This window comes from Ambystoma mexicanum, chromosome 2p, assembly GCF_040938575.1.
Source record: "Ambystoma mexicanum isolate Mex_15411 chromosome 2p, UKY_AmexF1_1, whole genome shotgun sequence".
NCBI lineage: Eukaryota > Metazoa > Chordata > Amphibia > Caudata > Ambystomatidae > Ambystoma > Ambystoma mexicanum.
Genome location: NC_090923.1, coordinates 198,481,622 through 198,496,488, shown reverse-complemented (window position 1 = coordinate 198,496,488; position 14,867 = coordinate 198,481,622). Strand labels below are relative to the sequence as shown.

At 43.4% G+C, this 14,867-nt stretch overlaps 1 protein-coding gene across 1 annotated transcript in view; it reads right to left on the bottom strand.

Annotated features, from left to right (window-relative positions):
* LOC138565860 (protein SSUH2 homolog) overlaps nucleotides 1-11,301 on the bottom strand; it is a 276,132-nt gene extending 264,831 nt beyond the window's left edge. Inside the window, exons 1-2 of the mRNA XM_069643020.1 lie at nucleotides 11,179-11,301; nucleotides 3,863-3,923 (exon numbers count right to left, since the gene is read on the bottom strand). Of these exons, the coding sequence (XP_069499121.1) occupies nucleotides 3,863-3,923; nucleotides 11,179-11,298 (181 nt within the window). The 5' untranslated portion in view covers nucleotides 11,299-11,301. The remainder of the gene's footprint in view (nucleotides 1-3,862; nucleotides 3,924-11,178) is intronic.
* Between the last annotated feature and the right edge of the window lie 3,566 nt (nucleotides 11,302-14,867).

Sequence of the window (14,867 nt, the reverse complement as noted above, 5' to 3'; positions counted from 1 at the left end):
AGAACAGTACACTCTGGCTGGTCTGGTCCTCCGGTTGCTGTGAGGCCCACTCAGCTTGACTCGAGGATAGGATGATTCCATTCAGGGTCTGTTCTCACAGCTCAAGAGATTCCGGTGCAGAGCGGTAGGTCCTTATCCACAGCAGCGTTCACTCCCAAGGTGCCCTGGGACTAGGTAGGGAAGAGATTTTTCTTCTGTCTGGGATGATTCCTTCATCTCAGGCTGAGGACTTTGAAAAGTGCAACGTTCACAAAGGTGGTCCGGTGAGCTCTTCAGAGCGAACCTGTGGCCATAAAAACTCGCAGAGGAGGAAGGGAGAGCCCTTTTTTAATGGCAACATCATCGGGTGGCCTTTCTCTGCAACATTGCACATAATGGATAGCAGAGGATGCCCAAGAGGAAAGATGAAACAGAGTTTGAACTAGACGTGTGAAACAGCAGAAGAAAGAAGCCAGGGATTACACAGCAGTAGATCAAGAACGTGAGCCACAACAGGACGTAACACTGGCATGCCTATTGTTGATAATCAATAAATAGGCATTTAAGAAGGTGATCACGATAATGGAATCCCAGCAAGTGAATTTACCGATTGTAATGCAAAATATGGGACCCCTGAAGAGTAGGACATACTGAAAACATAGACAAACACAAGAATAGCACCTTCAAGGCAACTGCTATTGGGATGTAGAGACTATCAATAAAGCACTAGCCGCTTCCTTCGACAGCTCTGTAATACAAATTCGGTATTTGGTGGATTCAAAAACTGTTTGAAACTCTGGAGTTGTACTGTGCAACTCCGCATGCACGCCCATCCGTGCTTATCCACTATCTGATGACTTGTTATCAGCAACATGGTTAGGCTGAAGGCGCATGCCACTTGAATATTGCTGCTGTGCTTGTTTGAGAGAATGGAGGCCGCTCTAAAATATGCAGAATGGGAAGCGCCATTTTGCGTTCACAGTCATGATGAACCTTGTCAGTTAATGAACTCAATCCGTATTACTAGTGTCACCTGAGTGAGATGGGGCGTGGGGGATGGTGAGCAATGAAGGCAGGCTGAAGAGTCAAAATGCCAATCACCTAAATGTTCACACTGACTGTTTTAAGTATATAGCACTGCGTCAACAGTGTTCCTAGGGAGTTGGGGTATGCTATGCACGTGCTCTAAGCCAAGTGCACATGATTGTGTTGTGTGCCGGATGCAAACGTGTTGCTAGTGCGAGCATACACAATAGAATTAAAAGGAGCTCATTTTCAAAACGTAAATGAATGACGTAAAAGCCTTCAAGAAGGCGTTTACCCATTCATTCATTTCCATGATTTGTTTGGTTGAGAAGAGGGGTCGATCAGATGCTGGCGAAAAAGCTGGAGATTCTTATGAAGTCTACAATAAAGCAGGCAGACCCCATAGCGATCCATGTACATGCTGCCTGCCATGCTCCCATGCCAGGCAGCATTTACTTGTAACTATGGATGCTGCTAACCATGGAAGCATGGTAAGCTGCACTCACAATTAAAAGTAAATGCTGCCGGTCATGGAAAGCATGTCAGGCAGTGTTTACTCACTTTGCACGGAGTAGTGGTAAAATGCAGGGCAAAAGGTGCCGTACGCACGTGTACGCCACCTTTTTCTCTGCAAATCTGCACGCTGCAATGCTAATGACAAAAATGTGATGGTGGGAACCTGGCTACGACTGAGTGCAATCGCACCAGTCCCACACCACCAAATTAGTCAATTAGTCAATGGAGAAACATGAGCTCCAAAGGATGATGGTGGACCCCATAGGGATCTCCAGCTGAAAAGCTTGAATGGTGGAGAGGAAGAGATGTAGCCCCTCCTCCTCTCATTTATACAAATTGACAAAAATTGGGTATGGCGTGAATCGAAGGTGTGAAAGCTTTACACAAGGCTTTTACGCCTTCAATTTTCGTAACACCACAATCCAACATGAACTAGAAAGTGTTGTGGTCCTGGTCATCAGTGTTTTGCTGCACATGTAAATAGAAAATGTGGTGAAAAAATGTGCAAAGAAATTTAGAATGCATATGAACAGCATTCTGAATATTCTGTTGTGGAAAATATGGATCTATAAAGGTTTACCGATATTTTTTTTGCAGAATGACATATCACCAAATTATTTTTTCTGCTCATACCACTTTTTTACTACAAAAATTGTTGGCAGGTCATTTTGAGGAAAAAAAAAGTGGCAAATATGCCAAATAAAAATTCACTGAAACTGTTGTCTGGGAAAATACCGAATATACATGTTTGGCCATCGCAGCACCAGAACATGAGCTCTCATTGCAGCGACTGCAAAATGCAGTCATCGCAGGACAGTCACGATGCATTCATACACCAAATCTAATACCTGTGGAACATGACTGCAAGGAGATACTCATTGGATGAGTTGTAGGTCTGTCTTACATACTTCTGAGGGACAACTTCATTCAAGTAGGTTCCATTGTATTTATTTATTTTTATTTTGGAGGATGAAAATCCTTCAAACAGAAATATAGTTTAAAAGGCAATATTGCCACCAGTAGCAACTCCATTACTGGGCTCAGTGTGGTATGATGTCTCTGGAGGATAGATCAGGGGCAACGTGCTCGCCTTGGAAGCAAGACTACACGGAGCCACACAGGTTCGATCCCCGTGTCCAAGCTTAGAAACTTCTGGGTATTAAGCGCGTTATGAATAACCGATCATATCATACCATATCATAATGGATGATGCTGAAAGTATTTGATGGAGTTGAAGGACCTTAGAACATTGAAAGGGAACAAAACAAACTGACAGATGCAATATATGATGTTACACTACAATATTGACAATATAAACAGCAATAAAACATTCATGTTTGGGGCTGCTGATTGATTCGAAGAGATAATGGTATGACATGTGTGACTGGAAGATCCAGGTGAGAGCAGCTGCCAAAGTCAAAGCCAGTTACTGGTTGGTCATTTTCTGAATCTTACTGTGTAGGAGCTGTTGTGTTGGTAAACGAGGTGGCACAAGGAGCGGAAGCGAGAGGCAGAGCAATGGGGTGGGCTTTGTGAAGTTGATAAGGGCTTGGGAAATAAGCTGAAGCAAAGGGAGCACCGTGAGATTGACCCAGTAAGGTGGAGGTGTCTGTCCATCGAGTATCTAAATACCAGAAGAAATCATTAGTAAAGATAACTGTTGTGCAACCAACATAAAGACATTGGTCAGAGGTGAGAGAGGATGGAGAGAGACTAAAGAAGGTGCAGGTAACAGTTAAGACCTCTAGTTAAGACCTCTATTGATTGTGGTAAAGAAAATGAATGAGGGACGCAGGAGGATGGTTGAGCAGCATTCCAGTTTACTGAGACTGAGTGGAAATCAGTGTTTTAGCAGAGAGGATGCACTTTCCTTGTGCCAATAAGCAAAGGTTCGAAGGTTCTAGATGCTATCGGTTTCGATGATGAAAGAGAGCAGATCGGTGTTCCCGGTTGACGTCATAGAATCCAAATCAGTGGAAAGAGTGAGGCGGAACTCACTATCAGAAGCAAGAAAGGAGAGGTAGCGTGTTTTGGGTGGGTGATGCAGTTGGAGGTGTGGAAGTCCTCAGTCACTGGATAGCTGAGAAGATCCGGGGCTGAGGGCATTGAAGGGGGATATAGTTGCAAGCATGGTCATAATGTTCAAAGGGAGGTTTCAGTGCTAAATTGAAATCATGGACAGTCTGATGTGCATCATTAGCATGAGGAGGCTGTAGGGTGTGGAAGAAGAGCTGACTTTATCAGAGCAGGGGGGCCAGGGAGTTAGGATCGCATTTGTGTTTTAGGATGGAGCATGGAGGAAGGTATGAGAAGGGAGGTGATAATTGATCTCTGAACTTACTGGTATAATGTTCAAATGTCCACTCACTTAACCTGGACTCTGTGAAGGTCTCCAGTCGGTACTACAACAAAAGAATAAATATGGTTAGGAACAGTGAACAGGAAAACTATCTTATTCAGGAAATACTGACAAAACATTTTAATTGGAGCTTACGTGGTTTATGTGGGAGCTGATGAACCATGAACATCTACGAGGTGTGGGCATGTCATTCAGAAATGAGACTTATGCATTAAAAACTGAAAGGCCATTAAACCATGGAGTAACGTCAGTGTGTGAGTGCATTACTGCTGAGGATGAGGTGGTTCAATGGATTTAAAGAGGCATTTGTAGGCTGAACTGAAAGTGATAATCTATATCATTAAATAGGAACAGTTTTCCTTAAACACTCATGAGAGACGCTACTCTAAGCGACTCAGAACAGGTGTGGTAGTACCAGTAAAAAACGATGTGTTACTTTAAATATCTCTTATTTTTATAATACCCCCTATAATGTGTTGTGATTACATGGGATATTGCATCAGCTCTCCAGCTGTGATATTTCCAGCTGTAGTGCAGATGACACGTGTAGTAGACAAAGATACATTGAGAAATCCTGACTCGGTGTGCAGTGTATTCCACAGTGTCTTCTGTTTGCTTGTGGTGCATGCAACAGTGGTATTATCTGATCTTGATGTTAAGGATTTCATCCACCCGCTGACACAACGTCTAGCACATGTAAGAAGACCTGGCACCCTAGAGCTTGTTCACCAGGGGAGAGGGAGGCATAGACGGACATGGAAACACAGGTACACGATCTGCACGAGCATGAAAGCATCCAAATAGAGCCTTGTTCACTGTTATGGCAGTCAGTTACTCGGACGTCACCACTGCAAACTTAACGATCAAGGAATGTGGTGCCCTTGTGCATCAGTATATTTACCACAACCTCTCTTCAACTGAGTCTTCACGTAACCAATTTCCCTGTGAACCTTCTGGATTCCTTCTTCTTCACAACGCCTCGTCTCACTTGACATTGAATCCAAGAATCACAGAGAGACTCCAGGGAACTCAGAGTCTCTGCAGTCATCAGGGAAATGTGTTGTTCCTTTCGGTAATAAATGCAGAGGAGCATTTGTGAGGGATGCCCCCTACTTACAAACTCTTAGACTTCTAACATAGAAATATCTTTGGCATAATAAAGTACTAATTAACTTTCTAAGGGTGGCTATACCATAACCTTAACCGTTGCAACATCTTCTAATGAGGAACAATTGGATGTTGAAGGGCACAAATCCTTCTCTTAGTCTGTGGAAAGATATGTGATGAACACATTACCCTTTGTTTGTATTTGAGACCATCTAGGCATTCCTGCGCATCACACTCAGGAGACACAGTACCACATATGACTTCAATAGAAGGATAGTGACTAGTCTTAAGTGGAAAGTCATTTGATGACCTGTTTTATCCCAAACCCAGACAGACAACCCGCATCTTCCTATATTGCTTTCTGTGACATTTCGTGGACACCAACTCCCTCCTCACCACTCCTGGGCAGTGAAGATAAACAAGTGTTTCCCTCTGGTTGATGGGTGCGTGAACCACGTTTAGGGGAGTTTTTCTAAAGGCTACCAACAGGTGAGACCCTATAAAACTTTCCCTTGGTTTACAGGCCCAAACTCTTAGTATACGTCTGTACTACCCAAAGGTTTGGTAGAATGGCAGAACACCCATGCGTATCTTAGGTGGAGGGTGTGAGAAGTAGATAAGTACACAGACCTCAGTTAATAATTGGCCCGATGAAACTCTCACTCACTTGCATTTATAGTGAAATAGACATTTATATTATATATTTGTATTTTTATTTGTATTTATTGTGTTTATATAGCACTTTAATCCAAAGTGCTTTACATTATGACAAGTTACATAGAAAAATATAACAGTAGAAGCAATTTACAAGACATGAATCAAACCAATAAAACAGTAGGTAGAGCAATTAACCTGTTAGGGTAAGTAAGGGAAGGAGGGGGATGAGAAATGGAAGGAGGAGGGAGACAGAAAGGGCATATAGTGAGGATGTAAGGAGGGAGAGGTAAGGGTAAGGGAAAGGAGCGGGTAGGGAAGGTGAGTAGGGGAAGATTTGAGGGAGGAGAGAGAGAAGTCGAAGGGGGTAAGGGTATCAGGGCGGGGAATGTAGAAGGAGAGATTTCAAGGAAGTATGGAAGGAGGAAAAGGTGGTGAGGGAGCGGATAGAGAGAGGGAGGGAGTTCCAGTGCAGGGGGGCTAGGAGCTGAAAGGAGCGGAAACAGGAAGAGGCACATAAGGAAGGGGGGACAGTGAGAAGGAAATGATCAGCAGATCGAAGGTAGGCGGAAGGGGTGTAGAAAGAAAGGGAGATAAGGGGGGGGCGAGGTCATGAAGAGATTTAAAGACCAGACAGACAAAATTAAATTTAAGTTGGGAGTAAAAGGGAAGCCAACCAAGGTGAGAAAGCAAGGAGGAGATGGAGTCGTGAGGAGCGAGGAGACATAGGGTATGGATGGCTGAGTGGTAGAGGGATTTGAGAGGGGCGAGATGAGATGCAGGGAGTCCAAAGAGGATAGAGGAGCAATAGAAGAGGCGAGAGAAGATGAGGGAGGAGATTAAAAGTTTTGTGGCATGGAAGGTGAGAGATGAGCGGACTTTACAAATGTTGAAGAGGTGGTAGCGGCAAGTGCAAGAGCTAAGAGAAATGTGGCGGGAAAAGGAGAGGAAGGAGTCAAAGGTAATGCCTAGGTTGCGAGCGTGGGAAGACATAAGGAGATTAGAGGGGGGAAAGTGGATAATAGGTGGAGGAGAGGGAGGGGAAGAGTGTTGGAGGGAAAGAATAAGATTTCAGTCTTATCAGTGTTGAGGGAAAGAAGGCGGGATGACATCCAATTTTTAATGGCAGTAAGACAGGAAGAGAGTTTTAGTGAAGGTCAGGAGAGAAGGAAGAGAAGGAAAGGAAGAGTTGGGTGTCAACTGCATAGAAATGGTGAGAGATACCAAAAGAAGAGATGATGGGGGCAAGAAGCGAGGTGTAAAGAGAGAATAGGAAAGGGCCAAGAACCGAACCTCGGGGTATGCCGTAATCCAAGGGGAGAGTGGATGAGGTACGACCACCCCAAGAGACATCAAAGGATGGACTTTGGACAGGAGAGGGGACCCATCAGAAGGGAAGACAGGTGGGAAGTCAGACATGCAAGCTGAGGGGAAGAGGGTGGAAGGGGAAGGAGGAGAAGGGGAAAGAGGGAATAGGAAGGAGGGCAGAGAATGTTTGGGTGAAGAGAGAGAATCTTGGAGGATAAGTCGTCAGCAAAGTCAGAAGGAGAGAGGGATGATGTGGTTGATGGGTCAGGGGTGGGTGAGGAGAGAAGACGAGAGAGGGTTTGAAAAATACGGTGAGGGTGAGAGGCTTGGAAGTGGAGAAGGTTAGAATAGTAGGAACGTTTAATAGAGCTGAGGCAGGAGTCATAAAGAGAGTGGTAAGAGAAATATGAGGTGTGACTGGATAGAGAGGGACATTTCAGCCAGTGTCGCTCGAGGCGACGGAGGAGGTTCAGCATTGAGAAAAGTTCAGGGGAGAGCCATGGTTGAGAGGGTTTGCGAGTAGGATGAAAGGAGGAGAGGGGGTAAAGTTGATTAAGGGTGGGGGAGATACAGGAGGAAAGAGTGGATAAAGCATCATTGGCCGAGAGAGAAGAGAAATCAGGGAGGAGGGGAAGATAGGAAGAGCAAGTGTCGAAAAAGAGGGAAGGACAAAAGTTGTGAAGGTCACGTCGAGAGAAAGAGGTAGGGGCGGGTACAGGAGCAGAATAAGGGAGAAGGGGAGTAAGGGAGAAGGAGAGTAAAGCATGGTCAGAGGGATAGTTGGGTAGTGTAGAGACGGTGGAGGAGGGATAGGTAGAGTTAATATATATATAATATATATTATAATAATATATAATATATACACAAGGCAAAGTTATATTTAGGTACGTAAGTACTATTTAAACTAATCAACACAATAGAAAACATCAGCAATACTTCAGGTGAGTGAACCAATGGTAAGGAAGTATTCAGTTAATGAACACAGTTATATGGTAAAAAAAATCAATTTTTATAGTCACTCAGAAAATGTTCTGTTGTAGGAATAAAAAGGGTTATTCAGCACCAGCAGTGCCAGTTCAATACTTTCATTGGCTTATAATACGTTGCACAGGCCACAGGGCTTTAGCATTCCATCCCTAATTAGTTGTGAGATCATCAGAGTCAGTTTGGAGGGAATGCAGGCATGACACAGCACCAGACAAGGAGATGTTCCAAAGGATACTTTGATTATAAGTCAGTAGAATGCTTTTGCTGGTGATAAGGTTATCAGGGACCTTAGAAAGGGATCCCTAAAGGTGTGCAAGCATTAGGCCTAGGCAAACGGTATGGGCGAACACCCAAACACCGGAATCAGTACTCCCGTAAAACAGGAGTGACAAAATGGCTTGCAGTAAGTACTGCCCCGAGTACCACAGTACCTGAGGAGAGAGGAAGAAGATGCACTGGATTCTTTAATGGTGACACAGCGCTGGACTTCTCCTGTTCCTTGGTCGTGGTGATGAAAGGACGGACTCTGGAAGAGATGTCGCAGCAGAAATCGAGAGGAAGGACTCTTAGCACGGAATTCTTCATAAACCCATGTCGGTCTGCAGTTTTGGTTCTTTTTTTACTGCTCGGACAATCTGCCTCAATTCTTCAGTCCTGCACTCTGGTGAGGGGACTTTGAGGAGCTTACCAAAGTTCTGGGAGGATTTGTTCACGGGAAGATGATGCACTGCAAATGGGTTGAAGTCCCTTGTATTGGCGGTTTGCAACCTAAGAAGGTCACAGCATATTGAGGGATGGCTCATTCTGCAGGTAATCTTATAACTAGTTGGTCCCATTAGCCAAAGGGAAGGAGTCATCCTCTTCGGCGCTCCGCTGTCGATTCAAAAACTGGGTCAGGACAGCAGTGGTCTCTTCACGGTTACTGTAAGGAGCTGCAGGTATCTCTGGGCATCTTTTTCTTTGGATTTTCTGTTCCAGTGGTCTACTTGCCTTCTGCCTCAGGAACGTCAGCTTTTATCAGGATTTCTCACTCATCCTCTGCAAACTCTCCCTGCCGTTTAAAGACATGGGCGGGAGGTTGTCCAATCAGGAAAGCCAGCCATACAGTGGGACTGGTTCCTTTCAGGCACACCATAAGACAAATGATAGCAGAGCTTTTGGATCGTCCCATGCTTCCTGTCCTCGCAGACACACTGGAGCCTCAACGGGTTACACAAAGGGTTCCTGCCAAAGACAAAACTCAAATCAGGACCTCCTTCTCCCAGGATGGTAGAAGGACCACCAAAGAAGAACTACACAAGAAATTGCAAAAAAGAAAAAAACCACCATGTTGGAATTAAGGTGAGCCTCCTGTACATAGCCAAGCTGTGAATACAGCTTGTGGGTAGAAATAGCGCAAACGTCGGTAGAACACGTCACTGCCACCAGCAATAACTATAGGGTTGTTCCTGTAACAGAAATATTACAGAAGATGAGAGCAAGAGGATACTATGTATCCACTCAGCACTCCACATAGGGTCATTTGGGCTGATCTCTCAAAGGGAAAAGCTAAGAAGGACAAAATGTATCCCTCTAACCTTGAGAACAGTAGTTCTTAAGGAAAATACAAGAATTTAAAAAGGAGAGCCTGAAGGGCTTTCATCAACATTGCACATAGGGTTCAGTGTGCTGCAAAGGTGAAACACAAAAGCCTTTTCAAAAGGTATGTAGTAAAGCATGAATCCATACAAATAAATAATATACAATGAACAGGGTTCCCATGGTCAGATCAGGCAAGAATGAAAGAGGGGGAAAAGGCTCCCCTCATTCAGAAGAACAACAAAAAGGTTCACAAGTCGAGAAAAAGTGCTGGCAGTCTCACTAGGAGAGGGTATTAAGCATACAACTGATCCCTAACACTACTCGAGGGGCACTTAGTGATATTCTGTTCCTCGAGCGTAGAGGGGGTTCGGACCCTGACACCTGAGTCAGACGCAGTGAAGGGAACGTTCCCTCTGCCCAGTGACAATGTTCTTTTATTTTCTGTAAAATCTTGCATGTCCTTCCTGCCTTCACTCTTCAAGCACTCAGTTTTCCCAAGCCCCTCAGAGGTTCATCACATCACATTTTGAGGGTGTTGCATTCAGTGATCTCAGCCGTCTCACCTACATTCTGATGAAATGCAGCCACTTTCAACCTAAATGTGGAGTAAAAGAATGGTGGCCAGAGGAATGTTCACTTTCAGTTCTAGACAGCTATGTTGCATGTGGTTGACTACCAAGTAATGTTAGGGTAGTTAGGTCAGGGTAATTAATAGATTCATCTCCAGGAAGCAAACCCTTGGAAACACCTTACTGGGCCAGGGGATGTGTAAACTAAGATGCTTAAGGATCATATTAGTTGACTCAGTCCCAAACAGATTTTAATCAGCAGAGTTGTCAGGTGCAATCTTAATTTTAAGAACAACTTTGCATGCAACAAAGTCAATACAACTTTGCATGCAACTCTGTTACACGCAATCCAGAAACGTTATTGTAATTCTCTAGCGGATATATTGTTTTCACAAAGGAGTCTGGCAAGAAGCCACATCCAACATTATTGTGATACTCTGGGCCACTCTCAGATGCCTCCATGTCAGTGACCGAAGAATTGAGGGCAAAGGGTGTTGGTAAGCCTGAATAACATCCTTTGCTCAACAGGGGTAGTGATACGGCCGGTCAGTGACTATGTGGGGCCATGAGTTTCTGGGGTGATGGTTGGTCATGCTCAAACTACTTCTGGGGAATCTAAAGCGGCTTAAACTTTGGGTGGTCCAGGTACCTCGAACCTATGAAACATTTGAGTGTTGAAATACTTAAGAGTCCTATGGAAGAAGGAAGATTGCCGTCCTTCTCAGTGGTCTGTCCTTTTCTGTTTCCAGTGCAAGAGTCTCTCCGAGCTAGACATATAACAAATCTATTTCTCTCTTGAGCAGCCCTGCCAAGGATGGAAATGCGAACCCTACACCAAAACATACAATGCAAATCTCCCAGCATTGCATTCTGTTGTTTATTGGTCATATGTTGCTACTTATAACTTACACAGTTTCAAGTTAGAACTTCTTCCAGGAGGAAAGCACACGTAAAGGAATCAGGCCTGGAATGTATGGTGGGCATGTGTATTACCAAGAGTGAGCATCTAATGTAATCCTACTCACTAAGTATAAGCTCCCCCCATGTCAATGAATGTGTGGATATCATGTGATGAAACACTCTTGTACTCACTCTGTAAAGAACCAGCTGCTTCAGATCCTGGATGACCAGCTGTGCGGCGGGCCTCCTGCCATAGCAGCACCTGCCACGGACAAATCCCAGGAGCGCGTCACGGGCCACGTCTTCGGTCATAGCAGGAACACTGGCCATGAATAAGGAATCCTGTTAGGCTTACAATTGAACATTGGAAAGTGGACAATAGCATTTTTTTAAAGAACTCCAACTCCAAACACTCGTTCCCTATAATGCATTAAATAAATTACTTGGTCAACTTGTTATTATGCATTCACAGTTTGAGTTGCCAGAAGCGTCCTCTTCCTCCACTTACAATAAACACACCAATGTGTGCATTTTATCTGCCAAAATATTGAAGTGAAGTAGGAAGGAAACTAATTTAATTTGGTTGGTATAAAGCAAGATAATCAGACATACATAGATTCACTGATCGTAGAGCGTTTTGTGGCTAGGATCATTTCAGAATCCTGCAGCTTTCCAAAGCTGTGAATGCACACAATGAACATACAGAATTGCATACTACCATTCTTGGCGACATGAAAGCCTTACGGTATAGAGAATGTGGCATAGGAGCCGTGAATCTTTTATTTCTACAGAGATTACTGACCGGGACAACATTAAAATGTGAACTCATGTTAGGCTATACTAGTCTGTACCTCCCAGCAATGGACCACAAGCCCTGGTAACATGCCTGAGCAAAGCAGACTCATTTATTGAGGGCCTGCAGCACTGATTCCAGCCAGTGTGGCTCACTGATGCGGGTACATTTCCTATTAGCTTGCTGGTTCTATGTTGTTTTCTTTTCTTTCTTTTTTTCTTTTTTGGTGAATTTTCTTTTTTGGTGAATGGGTTAACACATTTGTCAAGGGAAAAACATGTAAAGTAAATACGGTCCCCACGGTAACATCGACGCTAGCTTCCAGGCCCACTTCTGACTACATTGCAGCAGAGAAGACGTGGCTAAATGAGCGAACGCCGTGGAGAGAGTTGCAGGCACCTGAATTCGAAAAAATGGCATAGCCTATTCTGTATGATTTTGGGGGTGCAGTTTTCAGATTACCCGAACACGCTGCGTGTGTAGTACACTCAACTAAAAAGGAGAATGTGGAGAGTTGAAAACTACCACTTTAATTTGAACGTTAGATGAAACAGTTGCTAAATGTAACTGTGATTGCCTTAACTTCATATATTACATTGTAATGCTCGGTCACATTATTTATATTTTTGAATAAGATGCACCACTGTAGTGTGGTAAACTACGCATGCGCGTGTTTCTTTGTGTAGTGCAGAAGTGTAATAATCATTGATTTACCTGACATTAGTCAAGTGGTGCAGCCAAACGATTAGCCTAGGATGTCAGCATCTAGAGTCTGCAATTTGACTATAAACTACTAATAGCCTGTCTTTAGTTTTACATCATTGTGCAATGAGGTTGTCATAGTTGTCTTTCAAAAGCTATAGTAATATTATGTCCTTGATGAGCCTAAATTGCAAACCACCAAATTACATGATAAACACACTGTACAATATATCAATCTCTGCATGAGATCAAGAGAAAATATGATTAAATCGGAAATGGAAAAGGGCACCGCAGTCTGTATCGGTAAAACGTGTACAAACAAAATCAGAAAACTGGATTAAAAAGTCACCACCGTCTTGCTCCACAATACAATATCAATTCCAAAGAAGAGAAACACCTGTGTATGTGACAAAAATAGGTTAATGTCAGTGATTTGCCCTGACTAACAACTTGAATTGTTGACCAGTGTTGTGGAATATAAGCACATGTCCTCATATCATTTAGAAAATTGTTGTTATTGAGTGCAAGACAATGATAGGAACACGGCAGATGTCTTGAGGGCCTGCTGCAGAAATAAGTATGGTCTCTAAGTCGCAGGTTTAGATCTAGGGACGACGTGGTATTTCATTCTTCTGAGGAAAATCAAACTGTAATGTCAAACAATCTTAACACCTATACATGGCATGAAGAGACAACACAATGTGGGTTCAGGCTATAACGGGACACATTTCGATATTATACACCTGCAAAAGTCATATGTATCACAATCAACAAACTATTTGATCCAATCCCAGATAATCATAGGGGCACAAGGAACGACAAATCCCAGTCTACTGGTTCATACACTACGGCCAGGTTTATATTTTAGGCAGACACTGTTGGGGTGCAATTATGATGAGTTTCTCCAACCAGCAATGCGTGAAATCAACAGAAGATGGAGGGTTTAGTCTCATCATAGTTCTATGGCCGCTAGATGCTCTCATTGATATTGTGCAGGTTACAGCTATTGAAAGAATCTCTGTGGATGAGACTTATGTTCTTCTGTCAAGTGTAATTGATTTGTTGAAGCTAATGTGCCTCAAATGTGGACACGTCTACTTTTTGGGGTCATCAAACAACTCATAGAAGTAATAAGTGCATTGTATTGTGTTGTTTGTAGAAACTAAACCTCATTGCCATTCTGAGGAATTTAGGGAATCTAACATTAACCTCTAGGTCAGTGTGTAATAAAAACAAAGCCTGTATATCGAAAATATTGGTGGGGTATCAAAAGTGTAGCAATTCCTTTTAGGTTTTTGAACAACAATAGTGTATTTTGCCGCAGACTAACATTGTTGTTTTATTCTGTATACTTTTGTATTTGTTAGACAATTCATCTTTACTAGAACAGGTGTATATGAAATGGTTGAGGAGCCCTGAAGAAGCCGGCCATTTTGTGAAATTGGAATGGGTGACTGAATGGCAACAGGGTCATTTTGTCAGATATATTGAACACCTTCTTACCGGGGTAGCACTTAAGGCCCCACAAGCCCTACATCTAGAGGGAACTACATTGTACAAATGAGGAATCTTTGAGAGGTTGGGGCATCATCAAAAGCATTAGGTTTAGGTTAGGACAGATGTGGCTATCGCTGTGGGAAACACCAAAGGATCTAGAAACCAGAGTGAAACATCCAGTAAGGAGTTGGGTTGGAGTACCTATGAGGACGTCAAAGAGATCCTAAAACGATTCACTGACTCCATTGCAGCATACCATTTCCATTTTAATTTTGCACACTGAGGCCTAAGGGGTGCTGCGCAGTATAAGAAATTAGTAATAATATTATTATTATTGTTATTAATAATAATAATGCCTCCAGTAGGTGATATATCAACTCCATGAGCACTTCCTCAAGGACACTATCTAATTGCTAACAGAGGCAGTCTGAAAATTCCAGTGAAGTTAAACCCATGAGCCGGCTAGAGAGAGGAGTTTCACCGAGGGAAGTTTCGGTCCACTACCGAAAGAAAATTAAAGCCATAGTTCAATAAAACTGGAACAGACCAAGGCCAAACCAGACCAGAAAGGGAAATCCATTGCTTTTCATGTGGTGAGCCCAGGTACATGGCGCAGTTCTGTCTAGAAAAGAAAAGGGAAGTAACAACAGACACTGGGCTTTTCATATCTGAACCCCAAGAGGAATACTCTAAAGAAACCCTGACATTAAACAAAGAAACACTGAGCCTCTTGAATTACACTCCTAGAAATGAGTCTCAAGACACATCACACTTGGTGTCCAACTACATGGGGGGGGGGTTGGCCAATGCTTCCAAATGCCGATAAGGATTCAAGGAAGATCCACTATAGGCTCATTATATTCTGGAACTCGGAGCGCAGCCATTTGGG